We start from the raw sequence: 25,778 nt of genomic DNA on the forward strand, positions 1-25,778 counted from the left end.
CCCTTTTGCTGTGTGTTTAATAAAAAAGCAACCAAGGGCAGCCCGGGTGGCTCAGCAGTTTAGCGCTACCTTCAGCCCAGGGCATAATCCCGGGGACCGGGGATGGAGTCTTACGTCGGGCTTCCTGCATGGAGCCTGCTTCTCCCTCTGCCTGTGTCTGCCTCTTGTGAATAAATAAATAAAATCTTAAGGAAAAAAAAAAAAAAGCAAACAAGCAGCCTGTAGTCAACTCCCAGGGTGTAACCAACACACCCTCATTATTCAGTAACATAAACAGCTCAAAGTTCGCTAGAAATTTATTTTATTATTAAGAAGTCACATGATACAAAAGAATGAGAATATTCAAAGGGCACTTGGTAAAATACTGCTTTGTCCCAAAGGGCAGGCAGAAAAGGTCATGGCACAAAGGATGCTCAGAGAACAGAAGACTGAAGGATAAAACAGACAGACTGAAGGATAAAACAGACAGACTGAAGGATAAAAACAAGTAATGTGTGTCCACGCCCGACACCCTCAACCCATCAGCCCAGCAGATAAACATTCACTTGGGTCAAAAGAGCAAGAGGAGATAACCAGAGGGCTGGGTGCCAGGCGGGCTGTCAGCCACTCAGGTCCAGTGACTCCAGGAGGGGAGACAAGATGTCCTCTGGCTGGGACATTCCACAAGGCTGGGGACACCTACTTAATTATAACAAGTAACAAAGTCCCTACTGCTGGAGGCAAGCCCGCCCCAGAACATCTGGAGTGCTCAAAAGCCACCATAAGGAAGAGGAGGGAATGGGCTCTGACCCTGGAGACCAGTTTGCATTTCCTCTGCCAAGGCTCTCAGCAGGGAGGGAAGACGGAGGACAAAGCAGAATCCAGTGCTGAGCTGCGCCTGCTTCTTCCTGTGGAAAGTCCCAGGAAGTGCTGTGAGGGCCATGGACCCACCATGGAGGAGCAGAGGGGCTGGGACGGCTCCTCTGGGAGATGCCGGGGGGGGGGGGGAAGCAGGTTAAAAACCATGCCCAGTGCCACATCCAGCCTCCCTACAATGTCCCTGGGAAGAGGAGACCAAGTTGCATAGGACGTTTGCCTGCATGGGCCACCCCCAGGGTCAGGAGGGTGGACGCCATGGCGCCATCTTGAAGGAGAGCCAGCAGCTCTGAGGTTGGTGGGGGCATCTTCTCGTTACCCCAGAGTTCACAGGCTTTGTGGAACTGAAGCAGATGAAAAAAGAGCAAAACTAGAACCTGAAGCCCAGGGTGGTTTGGGAGCCTCTTTAAGTGTAGAGTGTGGATCTGGTGGGCACATTGGTCCACAGGGCAGCCACCTCCTGGAACAGTGTTGTCATCAAAAGCTGGCAAAAAGGCACTTTCCCTCCAGTCAGAATGTGTCCTGACCACAAGAGGCCTGAGTGAGGAGCACAGAGTGCTCCCTGAGCCAGGCCTTGCCCGGCTCCCTCCAGTTCCATCCAGCCAGAGAGAGTATGGGTGGGAGGCTTCACTCTCTCTGTTCCTGCTGTGGTTCAGTCCAGGGAGGCCTCCTTCCCACCGCTCAGGGCCATGCCCAGACTGGCAGCGTGGGTGGAATGTGGCAGAAGAAATGCAGGGATGTGGTCACCAAAGTCCAGGGAAAAGACCAAAGACACACATCGGACCTATAGTCCTGAACCCTATTTGTTGGCCACCTGCCATCAGGGCTGTCACTGAGGACTTCAGAGCCGGGGACACTGTCCATCTTGAGAAGGGCACATCCCTGGCTGGGAGGAGGTGGCCAGAACCTCCTCAGATGGTCCTGAGACAGCAGTGGGGCTGAGTCCAGGGGGAAGGCAGGCAGGCTGCAAGGAAGACCCTGCGGGAGTCCCCAGCCAGCTCTGCGTGGCCCATGTACCACCACGGGCACAGAAGCTGCTTCTTTCTTCTCCGAGGTAATCCTCCTACGCAACACCAGAGCCACAGCCTGGTCCTGCCCCTTGGGAGAAGAGCGCTGGGCTAGGTCCAGGGAGGACCTCCCTGTGCCCTCCCCCTGCCCGGCACTGCCACCCTCAGCCCTGCTCCAGGCTGTCGGTGGGCTGCACCACGGTGTAGCTCCCCTGGCCCATGGAGAGCTGCCGGCTGAAGAAGGATGTGGTGCGCTTTGGTTTCACCCGCTTGATCTGCTGACCTATGAAGGAATAAGAGGAACGTGTTGAGGGAGGGCTTCCTGGGGTGTGATGGTCCAGGCCCCTGGGAGCCTGGGTTCTGGCACCAGGGGCTGGCTCCTTCCAGAACCTGCTCACACTGGGTCCCCCTCGTTGCATCCACGAACTGTCTGAGCCTCAGACCCCACCGAAGCTCGTCTGCCAGTGCTGCCAAGGGCAAGACATGTGGTTAGCCTTCTGCATCAGAGGCAAATCTGGGTTTTGCATTTGATGCTGGGTCAGCTCTGCTGTCCCAGGAGCTTTTGCTCAACCCAGTTCAAGAACAGACCAAAGAAATAAAACACCTACAGCACAGGAGGCTGGCTGAAGGTGAGCCTCCATAAGAAAAAAAAGGAATTCATAGAAGTTAAATTTCAAGCCAGGTGACCAAGGTCAACATCAACTGTCCTAAGTCATGTTGATAATGCACCTTTGACAGGTGTGATGAAAATGGCACTTTAACCTCTGGGACCTTCCTCCCCAGCCCACAACTCCTGCCTGAGCATGAGGAAAGCACCAGGCAAATGCCAGTTACATGGCCTCCTACAATATCCCCAAGTAGTCCTCCAAACTGCCAAGGTCATCAAAAACAAGGGAAATCTGAGAAACTGTCGCAGCCCAGGGGTGCCTACGGAGATATGACAACTAAATGTAGTGTGGCATTCTGGATGGGAGCCTACCACTGGAAAGAACATTAGGCTAAAATAAAGGAGTTTAATGATACTGTATCCTTATTTGTTCGGTAACTGTAACAAATACACCACATTAACGTAAGATGTTAATTAACAAAATCAAGCAACGGGCACCTGGGTGGCTCAGTGGTTGAGTGTCTGCCTCTGGCTCAGAACATGATCCCACATCAGGCTCCCTGCAGGGAGCCTGCTTCTCTCTCTCCATATGTCTCTGCCTCTCTCTCTCTGTGTCTCTCACGAATAAATAAATAAAATCTTTTTTTTTTTAAGTTTTTATTTATTTATTCACGAGAGACACAGAAGAAGAGAGAGGCAGAGACACAGGCAGAGGGAGAAGCAGGCTCCCTGCTGGGAGCCTGATGTGGGACTCGATCCCAGGTCCTTGGGATCACGCCCCGGGCCGAAGGTGGCGGCACTAAACTGCTAAGCCACTGGGGCTGCCCAATAAATAAAATCTTAAAAAAAAAATCTAGCAACAAAAGAAAAATAGACAACACAAATAAGTGAACAATGATCCATGAATAAAAATGACCAAGCACACAAAATCGGTCCAACCTCACTAATGCTCGAACACCAAACCAAACCCAAACAAGTTCTCTTTTAGAGTGACTAGATGACTGGAGTGTATGCCCTCCCAGGAGGGGGCCAGCAGGCATACCGTCTGACACTGCAACCCTGTTTCTAGGGAATGATCCTGAGGAAATGGTTCAGATTCCAAGCAAGGATTTAGCAATACCTGTGTTGTCTATAGTGGCTGAAAACTGGAAATAACTGTCATGTCCCACAATAGGGAGCTGGGTGACACGCCTGCTAGCCACACCAAGGTGTAGAAACGGGGAAACGGTCGTTACAGAAAAATTGTTTCACGCGGCACCTGGGTGGCTCAGTTGGTTAAGCATCTGCCTTTGGCTTGGATCATGATCCCAAGGTCCTGGGATCCAGCCCCGTGTCAGGCTCCCTGCTTCTTCTCCCTCTCTCCCTCTCCTTCTGCAGCTCCCCCCTGCTTGTGCTCATGCTCTGTCAAATAAATAAAATCTTTTAAAAAAATATTGTTTTGCTTTTCCTGATGATAAAAATGACATGCTTGTAGGCGCTTGGGTGTCTGTCAGTTAAGTGGCCAACTTGGTTTCAGCTCAGGTCATGATCTCAGGGTTGCACAATTGAGCCCCGCATCAGGCTCCCCGCTTCTCCCTCTACTTGTGCCTCTCCCCTCTCTCTAATAAATAAAATCTTAAAAAAAAAAAAAAAGATATGCTTGTCATCAAAAATGTAAATACTACAAAGAAACACAAGGAAAAAAGTAGAAGTTACAGCAATTCACCACCAGTTGGCACATGTCCCTCCTATACACAGATGCAGTCTTGCGTGGGTGGTCCTATTACCTGATTTTTATTACTTGACCTTATTGTGAACATCTTGCTATTTATTTATTTTAAAAATTTTATATTTAAGTAATCTCTATACCCAACATGGGGTTTGAACTCCTAACCCCAAGATCAAGAGTCACCTGCTCCACTGACTAAACCAGCCAGGTGCCCCTACATCTTGCTATCTTTTTTTTTTTTTTTTTAGATTTTATTTATTTATTCATAAGAGACACACAGAGAGAGACAGAGACACAGGCAGAGGGAGAAGCAGGCTCCATGCAGGGAGCCCGATGTGGAATTCGATCCCAGGACACCAGGATCATGCCCTGGGCTGAAGGCAGGTGCTAACCCGCTGAGCAACCTAGGAATCCCCTACATTTTGCTATCTAAATGCAGGTCATCCTTACTACATTTAAACCTTCTTATTTTGGAATAATTCTGGATTTATCAAGAAAAGATAATACAAAGAGTTCTTATGTACTCTCGTCTAGCTTCTCTTGATGCTGGCATCTTCCATTACCATCATATATTTGCCAAAACTAGAAAATAAACATCGATGCAACATGATTAACTAAACTACAGACTTATGTACTTCACCAGCTCTTTCACAAATGGCTGTCTGCTCCGGGGCCTGATGTGAGACACCACACTGCATTAAGGGTCCTGCCCTTTTACCACCTGCCCTGAGTCCACCGGATGTGGCCCATTGTTTCTATATCCACACTTGAAAGATCAGACTTCAGGAGTTTCTAGTTTTTCACAACTGGACACAGCCGCAGGGAACATATCTGTGGACAGGGACAGGGAGGGATCCTTCCTGCCAGGGTCCCAAAGGCCCGTTCCCAATCACAGAACTCACAGATGCGACCCTCCCCTGACCTCACCCCCATCCTCCAATTAGGTCCCTTCCAGCTGGACCCTAACTCGATGCCTCTGGAATCACTTAGCAGCTCCCTGTCCCTAGGGCTCCCTAGGTGTGCATATGTGTGTGTGTATGTGTGTACACGTGAACATGTGCTCACCTTCCTCCACGTAGTCAATGGTGGAGAGATGCTGGAGGCGGCTGCATACCACGCTGCCCTGCCTCCGCAGCTGTGGGCGCTGAATGGGAGGTGGTGGGGCACCAGCAGCTGAGGGGGTGCCAGACACATTTTCCTGGGAGGCAGCAGGCTCTGAAGTCTGGTTCAGCTCAATGCAGTACTCGATGAGACTGCTCATCAGCTCGGCCTGGGGAGGACAGAGGGACCACCCTGAGGCCTGGGTGGTGAGCTACGGATGGCCCAGGCCCAGCCTTTTCATGCTCTGCGGAGTGAGATGGATGAGATGGACTAGCCCCTGCTTTCTGCTGGGGGAGGCAGATGATGAAACAAACACAAAAAAAGGAAGAGGGGGTCAGGTGTTCTGCGGGCCAGGGGACAGGGGAGGTATCCGTCTGGGTTGAATTTGGAGGTCAGGCCTGATGAATGAGTTCCCGTCTCAGGTCTGGGAGGTGGGATGGGTAAGAAAGAACATTCTGGCAGAAGGCCCAGGCCAGGAAGGCTGAGTGCCATGGGCTGCAGCAGTCAAGCCAGATAGGGGAGGAATCTCAGCAGTTACAGGAGGCTGATGAAGAAGAGGACCCAGGACAGAGCTTTCTGGGTTGTAAGAATGGAGGGGAGTTGTCTGAGAGAAGAGTTTGCAGGCCTATGAAGAAGATGGTGGTCAGACCACAGGCTTACGGGTTCCCTCTGAGCACATTCTTCCAAAGTGCTACCTTCTCAACAAATTTTAAATATAACACATGTTGACAAAAAAGGAGAAGTGACCGGATGTCACTGAGCATGGTCTGGACACCGTATGACAGGGATGCCGGGAGTCTGGTGGATCCATATAGAGAAAGCCGTCAGCACGTGGCATCCTTTAGTCAGGTTACACATTTACTGAGTACCTACCCTGTGGCAGGTGCTGCTATAGGCAGTGGGATGCAGCAGGGACGGAGGTGGATCAATACCTGCCTGTGCTTCAAAAAGCACTCACAGGAAGAGCAGGGTTAGAGGCCAAGAGAATGGCCCCCAGGTGACAGACAAGTGGAGAGTGGCCTGGTACCTGCCCCCATCCAGTGCATTCCAAGGCCTCTCTGAAGTAATACAACCCATGCTGGGGGGGGGGGGGGGGGGCAGGGCAGGAGACCCAGCCCAGGCCCAGGAGCAGAAGCCAGCATCTACTCTCCACCCCTGCCTCCTTTTCTCACTGAGTGACTCCACCAAGCAGAGCTGGCAGGCACTAGGCTGGTAAACAGGAGGGCCAGTGGGAACAGAGGCCCCTGCGCTGTAAGCACAACAGGGGAGCCCTCTAAGTTCCTTGGAACAAAACCCCAATCATGGTGTGACGCTGCCTGCCATTAAAACTATACCACATTTGACAAAATTAATATCCTTTCAAGATAAAGCTTGGCAAACCAGGAATAGAAGGGAACTTCCTCGACCCAGTGAGGGTGTCTTTCAAAGACCTGTAGCTGATACCATACTTATTGAGAGCAAGACTGGACATATGTCCCCCTTAAGGTCAGAAGCAAGTTGCGATGTCTGCTCACACGCACTCAACACTGTACTGGAGGTCCAAGGGATTGCAATCAGGCCAAGTAAATAGAGGCATGCAGACTGGAAAGCCAGAACATGACTATCCCTGTTCACAGACGACACAACTGTCTACAGAGAAAACCCCAAAGAATCTGCAACAGAACTATGAGAACCAGTGAGTGAGTTTAACAGAGTTGCAGGACATATGAATATGTAGATAACAAAATCAACTGTATTTCTCCATACCACAATGAACAACTAAAAATTGAAATTAAAAGGGGGGATTGCCTGTCCTTTCCTTTTTCTTCTTCCTGTTGTCTAGCATGTAGATGTGATGGCTGGAGTTGAAGCAGCTATCCTGGACCATGAGGTGAATTTAAGAGTAGAGAATAGGGACGCCTGGGTGACTCAGTGGTTGAGCCTCCGCCTTCAGCACAGGGTGTGATCCCAGAGTCCCAGTATTGAGTCCCACCCATATCGGGCTCCCTGCAGGAAGCCTGCTTCTCCTCCCTCTCCCAAGGTCTCTGCTTCTCTGTGTGTCTCTCGTGAATAAATAATTAAAACCTTCGGCAGCCTGGGTGGCTCGGCAGTTTAGCGCTGCCTTCAGCCCAGAGCGTGATCCTGGAGACCCAGGATGGAGTCCCACATCGGGCTCCTTGCGTGGAGCCTGCTTTTCCCTCTGCTGCTCTCTCTCTGTCTCTCATTAATAAATAAAATTTTTAATTTAAAAAATAATTAAAATCCTAAAAAAAATAAGAGTAGGGAATATGCATGGTGGATCAATAAGGTTAAAGGATTGTGAGTCCACAATAACAGATCTAGACTGGACTGCCTGCCTATAATGTTATTGAGAGAGCAATAAACTTTTATGTCACTATAAAACTAGTAAATAAAAATAAATTAAAAAGTACCACCTAGGCTAGCATCAAGAAGAGAAAGCAAAGCAAAGCAATACTTAGAGAAAAATATGATAAAAGCATCTGTATGCTGACAACAATAAAATGTTAGTGAAAAAAATCAAAGACAAATAAATGGAGACATAAAAATAAATGGCCTGGAAGACTTAGGATGTCAATTCTCTCCAAATTAATCTACAGATTCAACACAATCTTGGTCTAAACCCCAGAAGCTTTTTTGGGGAAGAAAGGGTAGAAATCGACAAGCTTATCTTAAAATTTATATGGAAATGCATAGGAACTGGAATAGTCAAAAACAATTTTGGAAAATACGAAGTTCTGGAAATCATCCTATCTGATTTGAAGACTTACTATAAAGTTTCAGTAATCAATAGAGTATGATTATTAGTGAAAGACAAACACATAGATCAAGGGCACAGAACAGATAATCAAGAAATAAACCCACACACACTTGGCCAATTGAATTGCGACAGAGACACAAGGGCAATTCAATGATGGAAGCACAGTCTTTTCAACAAATAACACTGAAACCAAACCAAACCAAAACAAAAGAGAGAGAGAATCTTGATCTATATATCACACCTCATGTATAAAAGCAACTTGAAATGGATCACAGACCCAAAATTATAAAACGTCTAGTTTCTGAAATTTTACTAAGAATTATAAAACTTCTAGGAAAAAATACAGAATATCTTTGTGACCTCGGGTTAGGCAATAATTACTTTTCTTTTTTTTTTAATTTTTAAAAAAGATTTTATTTATTTATTTATGACAGACACAGAGAGAGAGAGAGAGAGAGAGAGAGGGGCAGAGACACAGGCAGAGGGAGAAGCAGGCTCACCTCAGGGAGCCCGATGTGGGACTCAATCCAGGGACTCCAGGATCGCGCCCTGGGCCAAAGGCAGGTGCCACATTGCTGAGCCACCCAGGATCCCCCCCCTTTTTTTTTTCTTTAAGGCAATAATTTCTTAGGAACCATAAGGGGAAAAAACCTGATGAAATGGACTCTATCAAAATTAAAAACATCTCTTAAAAAAATTAAGTAAAAAGTCAAATCACAGACTGCAAGATTTGCAAAACATATCTGATAAAGGATACAGACTGTAGAATGAACACTCACAACTCAATAGGAAAATAACCCAATGAGGGAGCATCTAGGTGGCTTCTGCCTTTGGCTCAGGTCATGATCCCAGGTCCTGGGGGGGGAGTCTGCTTTTACCTCTTCCTCTGCCCACCCCCTTGTGCTCTCTCTTTCTCAAATAAATAAATAAAAATCTTTAAAAGAAAAAGAAACTGGGACACCAGAGTGGCTCAGGGGTTGAGCGCCTGCCTTCCGCCAGGGCGTGATCCTGGAGTTCCGGATTGAGTCCTACATCGGGCTCCCTACAGGGAGCCTAATTCTCCCTCTGCCTTTGTCTCTGCCTCTCTCTCTGTGTCTCTCATGAATAAATAAATAAATAAAATCTTAAAAAAAGAAAAAGAAACTAATGAAAACATGGACCAATGATCTGAACACACCCTCTGTCAGAGACAATATGTGCATGGAGAATAAGCACTTGGAAAGATGATCAACATCATGAAATTTAGGAAAAGGCAAATGGAAGCCGCTGCATTTATGAGAATGGCAGACAAGACTGGCAAAGACCAAGTGCTGGGCAGACTGGAGCACCTGGAACTCTCAGATGGTGCTGGTGGGAATGCAAAATGGTGCGGTCACTTTGGAAAGCAGTTTGGTTTCTTTCTTTCTTTTTTTCTTTTTTTAGCAGTTTGGTTTCTGATAGGGACGATATGAGGTTTATCACACAATCTGGCAATCCCACTCCTGGGGACTTATATGAGAGAAATGAAGGCATAAGTCCACACAAATGTTTACAGCGGCTTTATTCACAAAAGCCCCCAAACTGGAAACAACTCAAATATCTTTCAGTGGATGAAGAGCTGACCTGAGGTTTACGCACAATGTGGAGTACAATTTGACAACGTAAAGGGACCAACTGACACATCATACAATGGACGGGTCTCAAAAACATAAAGTCAGGGAAAGATGCCAGTTGCAAAGGCTGCACACGTTACGTATAGTGTGTGTATACCACAATTTGTTTCCCTAGTCACCAGCTGATGGACATGTGTGCTGTTTCTGATGCTTCAATTATTATAAATGGAACTGCCATGAACACCTGAGTACACCTATCATTGTAGACATATGTCTTTATGTTGCTTGGGTAAATATGTAGGGTTACATGCATGTACATGTGTAGCGGAGTGTATTTATAGCGAGCTCTGGAGAAAGCGAAACTCTAGGGAGAGCTTGTGGGAAGCATCAAGTAGCAGGTGGGAGATGACTCTAAAAGCAGACAAGAAAGGTACTAAAGGATGAATTAAAAAAAAAAAAAGGCAACCCCAAAGAAAAACTGGCAAAAATTTCAACAAACAGAGGACACCCAGATGGCAAATAAATACATAAAAGCTGCCAACCTGGGGCAGCCCGCTGCCTTCAGCCCAGGGCCTGATCCTGGAGTCCCGGGATTGAGACTCACATCGGGCTTCCTGCATGGAGCCTGTTTCTCCCTCTGCCTGTATCTCTGCCTCTCTCTGTGTGTGTGTCTCTCATGAATTAATAAATAAAAACTTAAAAAAAAAAACAAAAAAGGGCAGCCCGGTGGCCCAGCGGTTTAGCGCCGCCTTCAGCCCAGGGCCGCCGGATCCTGGAGACCCGGGATCGAGTCCCCCGTCGGGCTCCCTGCGTGGAGCCTGCTTCTCCCTCTGCCTGTGTGTGTGTGTGTCTCTCTCTCATGAATAAATGGATAAAATCTTAAAAAAAAAAAAAGAATTAAAAAAAAAGTTGCCAACCTCATTAGGCAGCGGGGAGAGGCCAACAATAGCCAGGTGGAGATTTGGGGGGTGATACAAATACTCCAATAAAAAATGGACAAAAGGTGTGAACAGACATTTAACATCTAGAAAGATACAAGCTCAGCAAATAAGCTGCTCTGCTGCCTGACTGTGGTGGTTACACAAGCACGTTAATGCATCAAAACTTACTCTTAAAATGGATGCTTACTGTAAATTATACCTCAATAAAATGGACTAAAAAACAGGAAAAAACCATAAGGAGATAGCACGATTGTCCCTCCAGAGCGGCTACAATGGGCCGGGGGAGAGGATGCGAAGCAGCAAGCTCTCGTGGACAATGGGCAGTGTCTGTTCGAGGGTGCATGCACTGACCTGCTGGCCCAGCCGTTCCACTCCCGGGTGTACACCCACACACGCGCACAAAGGACACGCATGGCAGCGATCACGAGTGTCACTGGCGATAGTCATAAACCGGAAACCCAAGCATCCCTCAGCAATGGAATGGAAAGTCAAGACAGGTGAATTTGATGCTGGAACATCAGAGAGCACCCCAAAAGATCCAGTCACTGCTACCTACAGTGAGGATGAAGTTCACAAACACACCGCAGAGCAGAACAAATCAGATGGGACAGAACACACGGTGCAGACCTGCCACCAGAAGGTTCAAAAACAGGCAGAACGACTCATGGCTGAAACAAGTCACAATGGGGGTCTCTTTGGTGGTGGTCGGGGGGAGGCGAGAGAGGGGGCTCGAGGGGTCTCCTGGGGTCCTGGTTCTATTTTGCAACCTGAAAGGTATTACATGGGTTATTCTGGGAAAACCCGTTGAGCTCTACACTTGGGATTTGGGTGCTTTTCTCTATAATTCAATAAAACATTTACTTTAAAAAGGGATCTAGCCTGGTAATGCAAAAATTATGGAATCATCAGCAAAAAGGCGGGGCCAGCTGAGTATTCAAAGCTGTGAGAGGGAAGAGCTTGTGGATGCTCAGGGCAGGAGGTCAGGGCAGCCACCACAGGGGACAGGGGTGGAGTGTCCAGGAGCCCCAGGTCAAGCTGAGTGGGGATGGAGGACAGACGTGTGGCAAAGCAGAGGCTGGCTGTGGCCAGATGTGTGGCCAAGTGGGAGGGGAGGCCAGAGTAAGGAGAGCACCTATGGAGGGTCCAGGGACCCCAGATGGCAGCAGGGGTGGAGGTGTGCTTTCAAGGACAGGGGTTCTGACCAGTGTCTGCTGAGAAGAAAGGAGGAAGTGTGGGAGGAAGGCCTGTGCCATGACCAGGGCAGGTGCAGGAGGGGCAGGGGTGGGGGCTGGCTGAACAGAGCGAAACCAAGGCACGTGGGGCCTTCACCCTGCCACACCTGCTCCTGTTCTGAAAGCACCCAACTCCTAGAGTCACACAGAACTAGGAAGCCCAGGGTGGCATCAAACTAGGCCTTCTGACTCACAAGGGTGGCCATAGATAAGCTGATGTCAGCTTCTCTGGTCCCCAGGCCCTCAGCAGCCCTCTCACCTCCTTGTCAGCCAGCCTGGAGCCTCCCATAGCCTGGGGCACCCTAAGCTAAGGGTTACCACACTTCACCCCATCCCCACCCCCAGTGTAGGCAACACCCACTACCTGCTTGGAGTAGATCTTAAGGAGCTTGTTGACCGGTGTGCCCTCGTTGTCCCCATCAAACTCTAGCCACAGGACAGACTCCTCCTCCTCGGGGGAGGTGTGGTCCCACGACAGTTCCTGGAAGCGCAGGCCCAGCAGGACATGCTGGCCAGAGGGAGATGCAGAGTTTGGATTCGGTTGAGCAGTCCACTCCCCTACCCCATCCTGCTCAGGTACCACCAGGAGGGGACACCTTACCAGGCTATATACCTGTAAGGCTGAGGCTAAATTCCTGTGTGAATTTCTCTGAGGAGTGGCAGCTTTCATCAGACCCTCAGAGGAGGCTGTGGTCTGGGGAGGCTGACAACTCCTAACCCACAGCACTTCTCACTAGCCAGCCAGGCCCCTGACAGCTGAGACAGTCACCTGAGGCAAGAGGCAGGTGGGAAGGACGACCTTTTCCTGGAAATCAACTAGGTAGCAACTCAGCAAGAAGCTGAGCTGGGCTCTGGGCCCGGCATATTTGGGCGCAAGGAAGGGCTGGGGTGCCACTCTGGGGACAAGCAGCAGTCATCTAAAACTTTCCTGCTAGCTTAGGAGAGACTCCTGCCCAAGTGCCGAAAAATCGCCCCACAGGGCAGGAGTGGGAGAAGCAGGACTCAGGCAGCCAAGGAAGGCTTCTAGTCGTGAGGCTTTTCTGGAAATCCAATAACTAGTCTTCAGCCACTGGTCCAACAGAGCGGCCAGGCCATGCCAGATTCCCTCCACTCAGAGGCTTTCACCCCAGCTGCACCTCCCCCTGCCCTAGCCACGCTCCTACCTCACATGCTAGGCAGAAAAGCTGATGTAGAACAGACCCCAAGGAAGCCCCCGGGGTGGCACTGGAGGCTGTGGGGACATCTGAGGGAGGGAGGTCAGCAAGCCATCCAGTCTGCCTCCAGGCCAACCACTGGCCCAAGAGAACCAGAAGGCGTGGGTAAGGGCCCCACTCCCTCTCCAGTGAGGCCCTCCACCCCCAACCCAGGTCCCGCCCTGGAGGAGCTGGAGGTACCTTCTCCCTGCTGTCAATGACATGCACGCCCTCCAAGCTGATGGCCACGGCCACTTGCTTTCGCCCACCCCGGTGTAAAAAGCCCTGGGCCGGTTTGTCCACCTCGCCATGGAAGAAGGCACACCTGGGGAGAGAACTGCTATTAATTTGTCGCCTCTGGCACTAAGAACCGACAGTCCAGGGTCTGGATTCCACCACCACAATGCTCTGGCCCGGCCTGCCCCAGGCACATGAGAAGTTTAAGCCATTTGGATGACCTGAAGTTTCAATGAAACCTGCCCCTGGGAAGGGAGAAATCGTGAGGGAAGAGGAGGGAGACTTCCTGGAGGTGGCGGCATCTGTGCTGGTCTCACCAGACAGGAAGGTCTGAACAGGCAGGAGGAGGAAGTGAGTGGCACAGAGGAGGGCGGCCACTGAAGACAGAGGAAGAGCGTGAATCTGGGTGTGGGATGGAGCAAGCGGTGCTCAGGGAACTACCAGGAGCCCAAGGACTCGGGCTGTAGGGGCTGGGGCAGAGGTGGAGGTGGCCAGGCCACGTCAGGGTTGGGAGAGCCCCTCGGCCTGCTGTCTGTCAGGACAAGGCCCCTCAGCAGCAGTGGGGTCAAGCTACACTTGCTCAAGGTCCATGAGGGAGGCTTTGGGGCTTGATACCGGGGAAGGGGGAAGGATGTGGCCCTGGCACGCCGACCCACTGAATTACCGCCCTCTCCCCTACCCTGTTGTGTCCTTCCTCCTCCTCTGGCAGTCTGGCCTGTTGCCCCCTGGCAGCAGGCGAAGCCAGAGCCCTTGCGCTGCTGTACCCTCACCCCAGACCTGGCCTGGAGGCCAGCATGTGCTCCCTCTGATTCCCGCAAGCAGCCTCACTCCTGTCCCTACTCCTGGAAGAACTTCTATGAGCCCAGCGAATGGCTGGGACTCCTACTTCACTGAGTCACTGAAGCAACCGGGAGCAGCCACTTGCATAGCCTCATCTACCCCCTCCTCTAGAGGGTCATCCCTGTCTGTACCCACACATTTCGTCCATCAGGAAAATTAATGATCTTCTGCCCCGACCCCACCCACAAATGCTGCATCTTTCGACTCCACTTCACAGCACTGACCCCTGAAGGTGTTGGTCACACTCACTGTCTCCAGTCTTTTCTCATCTCCTTCACCCGTTGCCACCCTGATGCTGGAGGTCAACCACCAGCCGCACAGGACAGGTTGAACTTGACCTGGAAGCAGCAGCATGGGAGGCTCAATCACTCTCTCCTGCCCTGACAGGCCCCTTTACCTGGCCTGTAGAGACCCACCTGCCTGCCTTGCTGGCCCAGGGTCTCCTTGTGTCTGGTCCACACTCACCTCCTTGGCCATGTCTTAGAGCTCCAGGTTTCAAACCACCCAAATGCTGATGCCCACCAATTATTACCTGCCTCTAGACTCAGAAACTTTAATGCTCGCTCAGAAATGCCACCTGGATATCCAGCAAGCATCTAAGATCAACACATCCAAAACCAAACCCCCAACCTTCCCCAGTCTGCTCCACGGCACGGTCCCACTTCATTTGATGGCAACGTCATCCTCCAGTTGCCTCTGACCAGACCTTGGGAGCTCTGTCTCCTCTCCTTCATCTGTTCCACTGTCTACCTGTCTAGCAAATTCTGTTGACTCTACACCTCAACATCTCCGACACTTGACCATGTCTCACCTCTGGCATCATCACCACCTGGCCTGAGCCGTTGCTCCCCTTCGGAGTATTGTCCCCTTTGGTGACTGTCCTCACTGGTCACCTGGCTGGTGCCTCTGCCCACCTGCAGTCTGTTCTCAACCTCTGCTGCTGTCTCTCTTCCCTTTGGATCGTTAGCCCCATCAGGCACAGACCAGGTCCCTTTGCTCACTGAGGTCCTGCTGGCGCCTAGAACGCTGGCAGGCAGCAGGTGCCCAAGAGCTACCGAACAGATGTGAACAGGTGTGAGAGGGAGAGTGGGCTCAACGGGAGGTCAGCAGGCCTACCGACCAAGTGACTGGCAGGCGGAAGGGGAAGACCTGTCTGGTGGTCTGGCCTGTGACAGGAACGAGGCAAGGACAGGCATCTAGCTCGGTACCCGTGGGGCCTGCAGTGCTGGCTCATGTGAAGACAGAGCCTGGCTGGAGCAGAGACTGATGCCCTGGCAGGCCGTGCTAGCAAAGGCCAAGACCGATGGCTGGGCTGTCAGGGGAAAGGGACAGCAGAGACCCCAGGGCTGTGGCTGCCCATGGCGACAAAGCCAGGGAATCACTCACCCGTAAAAGGGCAGCTCGTGGCTCTTGAGGAGGTAGGCACGGTAGTGGGTGCTCAGGGAGGCCCCGTGCTCACCGTCGCCAGCTTCCTTCACTTTGCAGTAAGCATTCAGCAGGCCCTGTTCACCTGTCCCCGCCTTGGCCCCTCGGCCCCGGAGTGCCGCAAAGAGCCCATGGCCCCGCTTGCAGAGGTGGGCAGGGAGGAAGGAATCCAGCTTCTCCCTGCACAGGAAGGAAGATGGGTGCCCGGCATGAGGAGAGGCTCTGGGGCTGGGGGCCCGGCTGGAGGTGCTGAGGTCCTCAGGGTGCGGCTCGCTCACAGCAAAGGCAGGTAAGGTCCTGGATGGGAACCATCAGAGAGCCCACGGCTGTGAGCCCAATAGCAAGCCTGGCTGGTGAGAGGCCAGAAAGGCAGGTTAGGGGACCAGTGGGCAGGCTGAAAGCAGACCTGCCTCACAGCCAGCCTGTGGCTGGAGGCTTCCAGCATAGCACCTGTCATGGAGTCAGGAAGGTCTGGATTTCTGAGCTAGTGGAACTTTTACAATGAAAAAACGGTGTGGCAAGTGACCTACAGCTCTTCGTGAATTTTCTGCCAAACAAGGATATGAAAAACAAAAAAAAACAGCAACCCACAATCCACCAGCACAGGTTCAAGAAGGAAAGGTTTCCAATAACAGGCAACCTTACAGTAAGCACCTCGAGGTAACAGCGCTGCTTCCGGGGCCACTGGGGGGCCTGTAGCCAGAGCTCTGTCTGGGAGTGGGGAGCACCTTCTCAGAGGCCCAGTTTCTCCACAGAGGAAACAAGGGCGCAGACAGCTACTTGCATGGAAGGGCACCAGCATGGGCCTGGCACCAAACACTTATTGCTGAGGATGCCATTCTCACCAGAGGGAAGGGGGCTCTGCTGGAGCTTCCGGAGGGCTGAGGGGAGGAAAGAACCCATGCTGACCTGGAGGCCCAACACCCTTCTCGGGGCTGCTGTGGGCATTTCCACTGCTTGTGCCCCCACATCCCTTTTTCCAGCACCAACTCTCACTTGTCATCTGGAAATCTGGCCTTCCCCACTCTCCTATGCACGGGGTCTGTGTAGGCTCAGGGCAAGCCGATCAGTGCCCTGGCCACTGGGTCTCCTTTGGGTGGATCTGAGGCTCAGCCAGGGGAAGGAGGTGTCAGAGTGAGTCTGAGGACTGGTGTGTAAGGGGAGAGGCCTCTCCCTGCCAACATACAACTGTTGGGCCATTTGGCCTGAGTGTAAGCCGGCCCAGAGGACACAGGGTTGGCCCAGGAGAGAGAGGACAAGTGTCTGCAGATCCGAGAACCTCTGCATCTCGACCACCTCTGGACCTGTCTGTGATTCTGGCTGACAAAGTCCCTCAAGTATAAACAGTCTGGGTTGCATTTGCCATCAGCCACAGCAAGAATAGAAACGCCCCAGAGCCAGGATTCCTATGGCCACCAGCCTTAGCCGGCTCGGTGGGAGCCCTTAGGCTCAGCTAAGCTGGGTGGTCCCTGCGGAGTCCCAGCTGTTAAGTCACCTGGCACAGGGCCCTGTCTCTGCACATCCTCTCCTCCAACACAGTGTCCACTGCAGTGTTGGGGTGGGGATGGGCCCAGGGTCTAGGAGCAGGCTGTGCTGAAAGTTCATCCTCATTGGGATTATCTCTGAGCCTCAGGATCATTGTTCAAGGAGGTCAGAGAATAGCCTGGTCTGCTTCCATGGCAGATTCAATTCACAGAGCAAGGAGTATGGCTTCCTGAGATGGAAGACACAGAGCCAGCATCCTGGGGTGTCTGAGGAAAAGGGCCTCGTCCCTGGAGTTTGGGACAAAGCTGGACTGTTCCTGGTGACTGGGGGTCAGTATCTGGTCAGTCCTGGGCTGTGACCCGAGAAGAACAAGCTCAACTCCCTTCTGACCTCAGGTGGAGGCTGGGTTCCACCCTCATGCACACCTGGGGCTCTTCTCAAGATGTCACTTCACTCAAATCTCCTACTTCTCAGGTCTAGTGCAGATGAGGGAAAGGGGTTGAGAAAGGTAGGGTGACTTGTCAAAGGTCACACAGTGTCAGGGCCAGCCGTAGGGCCTAGGCCTCCTGACTTCCTCCTGGAAGTAGGATTCCAGGGCAACCCTCCCCACCCCATGCCCCTGCCTCAGGTCCCACCGGCCCTCACCTCAGGGCACAGGCAGTGGGCTGGCCAGGCTGGTAGGGCCCGAGTTGCACGCGGCACACCAGGGCGCCCAGGGTCTCACAGTCCTCCACGTCGCATGGGTACCGTGCGGCCAGCACGTTGCCTTTGGCCTCCTCATAGAGCAGCCGCAGGACCTCCTCATCATGGATCTACGGGCCGGTGTGGTAGGGAGGGGCTGCTCAGCTGGTTCGACGACCAGTGTTCAGGGGTCTAGGGACAAGGGGAGGAGGGACACAGGGCACCAGAGATGGGTGGTCCCACCTGGGGTTCACGGCCTCACCTGGAGCTCCCGCCGCTTTGGGAAAAACACGTTCCTTCGGAACTGCAGGGAAGGCTCATCTGAGGAGAGAGGCTGGGGTCACTGCCTGGCCCCCTGGCTTGGCCCAGCCTCACCCTCTCCCCTGACAGGCCCAGTGCCCCCTCACCCACCATAACTGACAAAACCTCAGGACTGTCCAGAGAGGGGGATGCATAGCTGTCCCCCAGGGCACCCCCTCCTGGGTTCCCCTCGAGGAACTTGTAAAGGCTGGTAATAGGCCCAGAGGCTTGTGGGGCTGCCCTCCCCTGGCCCTGGCAGAGCTGGGTCTCCCTGTCACCAGGCCCCACCTCCAGCATCCTGAGCTGATGGTGCTCGGCGGGGGGGGGGGGGGGAGATGCTGGTCCCACCCCTCAGCAAGGGCAGCCCCACCTGCCAGGGGAGGCCTAGGTGGGCCTGAGACAGGGGCACACTGGCAGCAGCACTAACCCATGGCCACGTCATCGTCAGGAGCATCAGTGAAGCGCAGGAGCAGTTCTGGCCACTGGCGGCCCAGCTTGTAGGGCTGGTGCTTGGGCTTCAGCTGCACCTCTGCAGGACGAGAGAGGAAGCGGCCTGTGTATGCGGCCTCTGAGTGATAGGACTGCCGCCCACTAACACAGCAACGACAATGGTAGTCATGGCCAGGAATTTTTTTTTTCTAAGATTTGTTTATCTATTATTTGAGAGAGAGAGACAGACAGACAGACAGAGAGCATACACATATGCCTGGGGCAGGGTGGGAGGGGAGGGGAGAGAGAGTGAAACTCAAGCAGAATCCCTGCTAAGTGTGGAGCCCGATGTGGGGCTCAATCTCGCGACCCTGAGATCACAACCTGAACAGAAACTAAGAGTGTCACTCAACCAACTGAGCCACTAGGCACCCCAGTTACGGCCAGTGTTAACTGAGCAGGTACCAGCGGTCAGAAGCACTTCAAGTGGATTATGTATATCTGCCCCATGAAAACACTATCCTCATTTCACTCGTTGGGAGAAATGAGGCTCAGAGAGGTTAAGTTACTTGTCCAAAGTCACACAGTGAGAGAGGATGAGGCTCTAGACAGTGCCAGCCTCGGACTCCCTGCAGCATGGGGGTGGCCCGGGGTGGAGAGGCTGTGGCTGATGGAAGGTGCCAGGGATGGTGGTACAGGTGAACCCTGCACGGCCTTTAGGAAGCAGAGCCCAAAGTTGGTAACTGAAGCCTAGAGGCTCAAGGGGCTGCCCTCCCCTGCCCCTGGCAGAGGCTGGACCTCTCCCTCGCCAGGCCCCACCTCCAGCATCTCCCCCAGGGGCTCCAGCTGACCTTCATTCCATGCCATCCAGCTCTCCCACCTCATTCCCTTCCCATTCTCCTCCTGCCATACTGGCCTTCTTCAATCCCTTGAACCTTCCCAGCTTGTCAGTGCCTTAGGGCCTTTGCATTTGCTGTTCCTCCTGCCTCGGGCTCTCTCTCCACTAGATCTTCACTTGGCTGACTGGCTTGGGTCTTGGTTCAAGTGTCTCCTTCCCCAGACCATCCACTGAGGCAGCACCCCACTCCGTCACCCTCCACCACACCAACTACACCCTCATTTGGTTGCCTTGACACTGTCTACCACTATCTGATGTCATCTCCTGGTCTATGCCCCACGAGCTGGTGAGCCGTCAGGTTACTCCAGCACGAGTGGCTCTGTCCCATTCACTGCTGTACCCCTGGCCGGCCATAGGTCCTCACAAAGGTCGGCAGAATGGCCAAGTGCACCCCTCATGCCCGTCTCTTGATTCTGGGCAGCCAGAGGGACCCCGGACTCGACAACCTGGGCCAGTAATGAGAAAGTGCTCTCATCTCATGTGCCAGCAACCACGGCCTCTGAGAAGTCAGACTCCGTTTCTAAGCCACAGGTGATAAACAAGGGTGGCTGGCGGAAGTAAGGAATGGGAATGACAACATCTATCCCATCAACTAACCTCCCCTGCCGTCTGACCCCTCTCTGGACCCCTCTCTCCTTGCTTAATCTCCCACTATGAGCCCCAGAGCCTTATCCTCCCAGCTTGAAGTCAAGGGTCCTCATCTCTGTTCTTCAGGCTTCCATTTGGTCCCTGATCTTTTTTTTTTTTTTAAGATTTATTTATTTATTCATTATAGACAGAGAGAGAGAGCGAGAAAGAGAGAGAAAGAGAGAGAAAGAGGCAGAGACACAGGCAGAGGGAGAAGCAGGCTCCATGCAGGGAGCCCGATGCGGACCTTGATCCCGGGTTTTCAGGATCATGCCCTGGGCCAAAGGCAGGCGCTGAACCACCTAGGGATCCCCTGGTTCCTGATCTTAACCCAAAACAGTAGTCACAGCCCCCAAACTGGCCTCCCTCCTGCCTGCAGCCTCTCCCATCCAATCCTGCACCCTGCTTCCTCACATCCCTTTCTCTGCCAACGTTTTTCAGAATCAGATTTCCGACCTCTCCTCAGCCCTCATTTCCTACCTAGGTGCTTGCCACACCCATCTGTTGCCAGCCCTGCCTCACCACTCCCCAGGACGGGGACTGGCCACAAGCCCCTAGTGACAGTGTCCTCTCCTCTCCAGGAAAGGCTCCCTCTGCAACCCCACTGGCCAGGCCGCTCAGCAGGGCCTCCACCTGCTCTCTGCCTGGACATTCACAGGATGTCAGCGCTGGAGTGCATGAGGCCACCCGCTGGCCAGGTGGAAAACTGAAGCCCAAAGAGGGACAGTGCCTGCCCAAGGCCACCAAGTGTTAGTGGCTAAACCAGGACCAGAGCTCCCGTAGCACACTTTAGACCGTGAGGTCCCTGAGAGCGAGGATACTGCGTCCCCAAGCCATCGAGATCACCGGCCAAAACGGGGTGGAGGAGGTGGCTCTACACATACTCGTGAGATGAACAAGGTACCTGATGAGCTGGTCTCTGGACACACTGAGGAGGAGAGGGGACCCTGGGCAATGGTGCCCTTCCCTCTGCCTACAGCCCATCCCGACCCTGTGCCCCAGCAGCTCCGAGGACTCCCACGATCAGAGCAGGGCACTGATCCTGTGGTCCCACACACTATCAGATGGGCCCTTCCTGTCTGGAGGCTTTCACCCAAGTGAGACTCGTGTGCCCTGGAGCTTGTTCCGTGCAGTGACAAGGGCACTGTGAAGGAGAAAACTCCCCACACATCCAGCTTGAAGGGTGGCTCTAGCAGACAGCACCCTGCCCCGGCCGCCTAGCCCTGGGCCATCTGCTCCCCGCTTAACCCACTCTGGGGGATGGAGAGCAGCCAAGAGTTCTGAAGGACCCGAGTCAAAGCTGAAACCGCCTTTCAGCCTTCCTGAACCCAGCCTGGGAACCAAGTGGGCGCTGACTTTGTGCTGGGGCCTCTAGCCACCCTCGTCCTGGATAGGGTGGTGCCCCAGGGTGACCCTGCTGGCCACACAGGCAGCCCATTCATGTTCTTGCCACAGGGGAAAAGGAATGTGATGAGGAGGGAGTGGGGGCGGAGGAAGGAGGAGGAAGAAACAGCCACCCAGCTGCAGGAACAGGGAGCCTGAAGCAGGACACAGGCCAGCTACCCCCAGCTTCCCAAAGACACAAACCAAGGGACCGACAGTTTTGACCAACACCCAGGGTGTGTGGGGGGGGGACGACGGGGCAGCTGACCTGGGTGGGGAGCAGGCGGAGGAGACATGTCAGCAGGAAGAGCGTAGGCGAGAGTAGCAGCTGGACAGGAAGCTCCAATGGGAGGGAGGACAGGGACATATGGGAAGGGACATGGGAGGACAGACAAGGACAGGACAGGGACATATGGGAAGGGCACTCCCTTTCCCACCAGGCTGGCAGAGATCCTCCCTCTATGGTAGAGGCATAAATTCTACTGGTCTCAAGAAAGAGGTAACTGCTAGGGGCCTCCGAGGAACCAGTCACTCCTCTTCTAGCCTCTGTTCTTCTACAAGAAAGGAGAATATTTAAGCTTGGCAGATATGCCTGGCCCTGGCACCTCGCAAGGCATCCTCTCCTTTGACTCCCTCCCTGCAGGGCTGCAGAAAAGTGGGGCTCCCACTTGTTCCACTCTCCCTGCCTTCAGGAGTGGCCACTCCCCTAGGCCAGGTCTTCTCCCTCCTCCAAGGAGCAGAATGCAGTTCAAAGAGGCTGGCTGAGGGTACCCCCAGGTTCCACTCTGGCCTCAGTCCTACTACTCAGTGAACCTGCTACTCCAAACCTCAATGGCCTTATCTGCAACACTGGGCTGGGCTGTGAGGGTAAGGAGAAATCGTGCTCAAGAAATGCCAGCTCAAGGGGATCCCTGGGTGGCTCAGCGGTTTGGCACCTGCCTTTGGCCCAGGGTGTGATCCTGGAGTCCCAGGATCGAGTCCCGGGATCGAGTCCCAGGCTGGGCTCCTTGCATGGAGCCTGCTTCTCCCTCTGCCTGTGTCCCTGCGTCTCTCTCTGTGTCTCTCATGAATAAATGAAGAAAATCTTTAAAAAAAATAAAAAAGAAAGAAAGAAATGCCAGCTCAGGTTGTGGCACCGACTACATGCTCACTGAATGTGGATCCCTTTCCTCCCTGCTACACCTTGTGCCCCAGACTCCAGCATCCAGGCTGAGGGTCAGACTTGACCCTTCCTCTGCCACTAGGAGAGAAAGAAGGTGGGGGCAGAAGAGCCAGGTGTTCTCTTAGGGCTCTAGGGCCTCAAAGTGGGGGATAGCTCCAGGACATACACAGGTCCCACCTTCTTCTTATGGAGAACGGGCATAAGTTCTGGAAGCTGCCCCTTCCCTTCCCACTGGTTCATTGCCCTCCCGACCCTCCAGCATGGGCTTCTCACTGCCAAGGCTTACCCAGCAGAGGGGACACAAGCCAGAGTGCGAAGGCATCTAGGGCAATGTCCGGGAGCTGCAGGACCTCACGGACAGCTCGGTGCAGCTCATGGGCGCTAAGCGAGGGCAGGTTCTCCACAGCCAAGGGCACCACTGTGTCATCCGCCAGGTACACCAGGACGTCAGCTGCTGCAATGGAGGCAGGGCACGGTCAGCTGAGCCTGCTACCTAAGCATACATATGCTGACAAGGAACTCACTACCCTCCACTGGGGCTGGAGTTCCCACCCTACACCCCCTGGGGTGACCAAGGTTACCCTGCAGATACAGAGCCCCAGCATCCCCAAAGGATCCTGTGTAGGGTGCTGTTAAGACTTACTTGAGACCTGGAAATCCAGCAATTTTGGCCCAGGGACCAGCCCCACCCTAACTCCCAAAGGTTCAAATTAAGACTGGCCACTGCACCCCCACACACTCTCCTGGCAGCCCCAACAACTCTGCTCAGCTTCTTCCTTGACAGAGAACATTCCACAGGTGGGTACTGAGGTAGAAACAGGCTGAATCTGTCCTGAGATTATAGGAGTATATCAGGCTGTGAGGCAGGAGAGCTGCCAAACTCACTGTTATCCTTAGGCAAGTAGCTGTCTCTCTCTGGCCCGGGCTAAGATGGAATAGAGGATTCCCAAGGCAGCCCCAGGGTAAAGCAATTTCCAGGGTTCAGCTCCCACAGGATTCTTCAAGCCCCAGGACCCAATTCTATGGGCTTTCAGGACTGTCTAAACAGGCCAGGAGAAATACAACCTAAAACGTTGAGTGGTTACTTGTGATAGCCCGTATGATCTTATCTGGAGTCTGGTGCTGAAGGAAGACCCTTGGAAGAGTAGCCAGATTCAAATCCCCATCCCTGGAGCTGCAGGAACCATAGGGGAGCACCGAGCCTGGAGGCCAATAGACTTGGGTTCCAATCCTAGCCTGGGCCCCCGCTAACACGCGGACTTCTTCAGCAAGTGTGAATGTCAGTTGCCTCATCTTAAAGCAGGGAGAACACCCGTCTCTCAAAGTGTGGCTGTGGATCAAACGGAGTGAAGCCAATGAAAGGCAAAGGCATAGTTTATCACTAACACAAGTGAAAGGGCATTTTGGATTTCCAGTCTGTTCTTCTGTAACTGCTATTTTCTTGACAGACCATAAAATCATCTCCAGGAGCCTGTGATTCACACTCACTTTTCAGGTAGGGGCAACTGAGAGGCACTGCAGGCTCCAGTACCCAGTGACTTAACCTCTCTAGGGCCCAATTTCCCTCCTTATAAAATGAAGATAATGATCCCTGCTTCCAAGCCATTGTGAGAAAGAAATCAGAGAACGTGAATGTGTCACTCTTCATTCATGAGGTTTCATTTGAATTTCACAGCTCTGCAAGGCATACTCCTTTTACAAATGAGAAAAGGGAAATTAGAGAACAGTACCCACCTTGGCCAACAGCCTAGTGACAGAGGCCAGGTGCTGTTTTTTTTTTTTTTTTTTTCTTTTTCTCTACACCTTCACAGACCTTGCCTGTTAATATATAACATTCTCTCTAATGAAAGAGATGACAGGCCACGGCCACTTCCCCAGGGCTAGGGCCCCAGCTGGGTATAGAGAAGTCGGTGGCGGGGACCGGGACCCACCTCGGGCTCCCACGGAGGACACGCTGCTTCGATGGGACCGCTCGGCGGGGCCCGGTTGCCCAGCACTGCCTTCTGTCCCGTCCATCTGCAGAGAGGAAGAGAAAGAACTGGTTACTGGGGGGATCCAGGGATGGGAGGGTTGGGGAGCCCTCAAGTTCTCAGGGAAGGGCGGAGTCCCCGCTCATCTGCAAAGGTGAACAGCGTTCGCTGGAGGCACTGGTGCGCAGGCTAGCGGGTCTTCACCCAACTCGAGGTCGAGGCCGGTGGGAGGGGTCAGGGCGCCGACAGGCGGGAGGGGGTCGAGGCTGGGGCTGGCCGGGATGCCCCGGGAGGACGCGCCGCCCTCCCGTCCGGGGCGGGAACCCGCGCAGGGCGTCGCCGCGCTCTCACTTCGGAGGGACTCAGCGCCCGCCGCTTGAGCCCAGGCTCCGGGTCTGACTCCGACCTCCAGCTCCGCCTCCCGCCCCAAAGCGAGCGGGGACTCCGCCACCGATCGGGGTCCCGCTGCCCCAGCCGCGACGCGGAAGCTGGGGCGGAGGAAGCCGACGCGCGCGGCCCCGCCTCCCGGCCCGCGGGAGCCAATGGGAGCTCGGGGCTGCTGCGCACGCGCCCTGCCGGCCCGCGCAAGCCTGGGACGCCCCGCCCGGTGGTTCCGCGTTTGCTCTCGCTCGTGGTCGGCGGGTGGCCCTCCCCGCCCCCCGCAGGGCCGCCCGCCGGCCTGTGACAAGGTGTAGCGAAGAAGGTTCAAGAGGTCGGGAGCGGTGGCCTAGCTCTGGGCACTCGCGTGTGGTTTGGGGCTGGTCCCGTCACCCGTAAAAGGGAGATGCTTCCTGGGACGCATCAGGGATGCACACCGTTCCGGGTGCCGGGCACAGGGGCTCAGGCCGCAGCAGGTAATGGAGCGCCCCTGGGCCGTGATGGGTGATGCGGACTCTTGGCTGCGGTCAGAAGACTGGGTGCCTGTCGGACTTAGCCTGGACAAGCCCCTGTTCCAGCGGGCCCCAGTTTCCCGTCTGTAAAGTGAAGAGGTTGAACTCCATGATCTCCAGCGACTCTCCAATTATATGCCGGAAACCCAAGCTAGGCACACTGGATTATTCCAAGGAGCAGTCACATGAGCCCTCTCTATCTTAGACACACAGCCGGGAGACCTTGAGCCATTCCCAGCCTGGAAAGAGGCACTGGGGCCTGGAAGAGACAGGCGTGAAACCACCTCTCCCAGGGTCACGTCACCAACATGTCCTGGCAACGCCAGCCTGTGTATGCCTGAGGTGTAGATCTCAGGGAGAAAAACAGGTCCATGGGGCACCTTCCTGAGCCAGAAGAACCAGAAGTTGTTCTAGCCACGACAATGGTCTAGACGATCAAGGATGGGGGTAGGGGTGC

The 25,778-nt window shown here is 53.5% G+C and overlaps 1 protein-coding gene across 3 annotated transcripts; it reads right to left on the minus strand.

Moving 5' to 3' along the window:
- Positions 1–284: 284 nt before the first annotated feature.
- FRMD8 (FERM domain containing 8) lies at positions 285–24,951 on the minus strand. 3 transcript variants are annotated; one of them, XM_025445934.3, is made up of 12 exons: positions 24,783–24,951; positions 24,393–24,477; positions 22,748–22,912; positions 18,390–18,491; positions 17,925–17,983; positions 17,627–17,793; positions 15,458–15,676; positions 13,196–13,319; positions 12,166–12,309; positions 10,921–11,121; positions 5,243–5,447; positions 285–2,145 (listed from the first exon to the last, which is right to left on the minus strand). In XM_025445934.3, exons 2-12 carry the CDS (start codon positions 24,475–24,477, stop codon positions 2,027–2,029), a joined length of 1,590 nt encoding a protein of 529 aa, XP_025301719.3. In that variant the 5' UTR covers positions 24,783–24,951; the 3' UTR covers positions 285–2,026. The 3 variants fall into 3 exon arrangements, with proteins under 3 accessions (XP_025301719.3, XP_025301718.3, XP_025301720.3); XM_025445933.3 differs by having other exon boundaries at positions 22,748–22,915; positions 24,783–24,950; XM_025445935.3 differs by lacking the exon at positions 10,921–11,121 and having other exon boundaries at positions 22,748–22,915; positions 24,783–24,947.
- Between the last annotated feature and the right edge of the window lie 827 nt (positions 24,952–25,778).

The sequence above is a fragment of the Canis lupus genome, chromosome 18 (assembly GCF_003254725.2).
Source record: "Canis lupus dingo isolate Sandy chromosome 18, ASM325472v2, whole genome shotgun sequence".
Classification (NCBI taxonomy): Eukaryota; Metazoa; Chordata; class Mammalia; order Carnivora; family Canidae; genus Canis; species Canis lupus.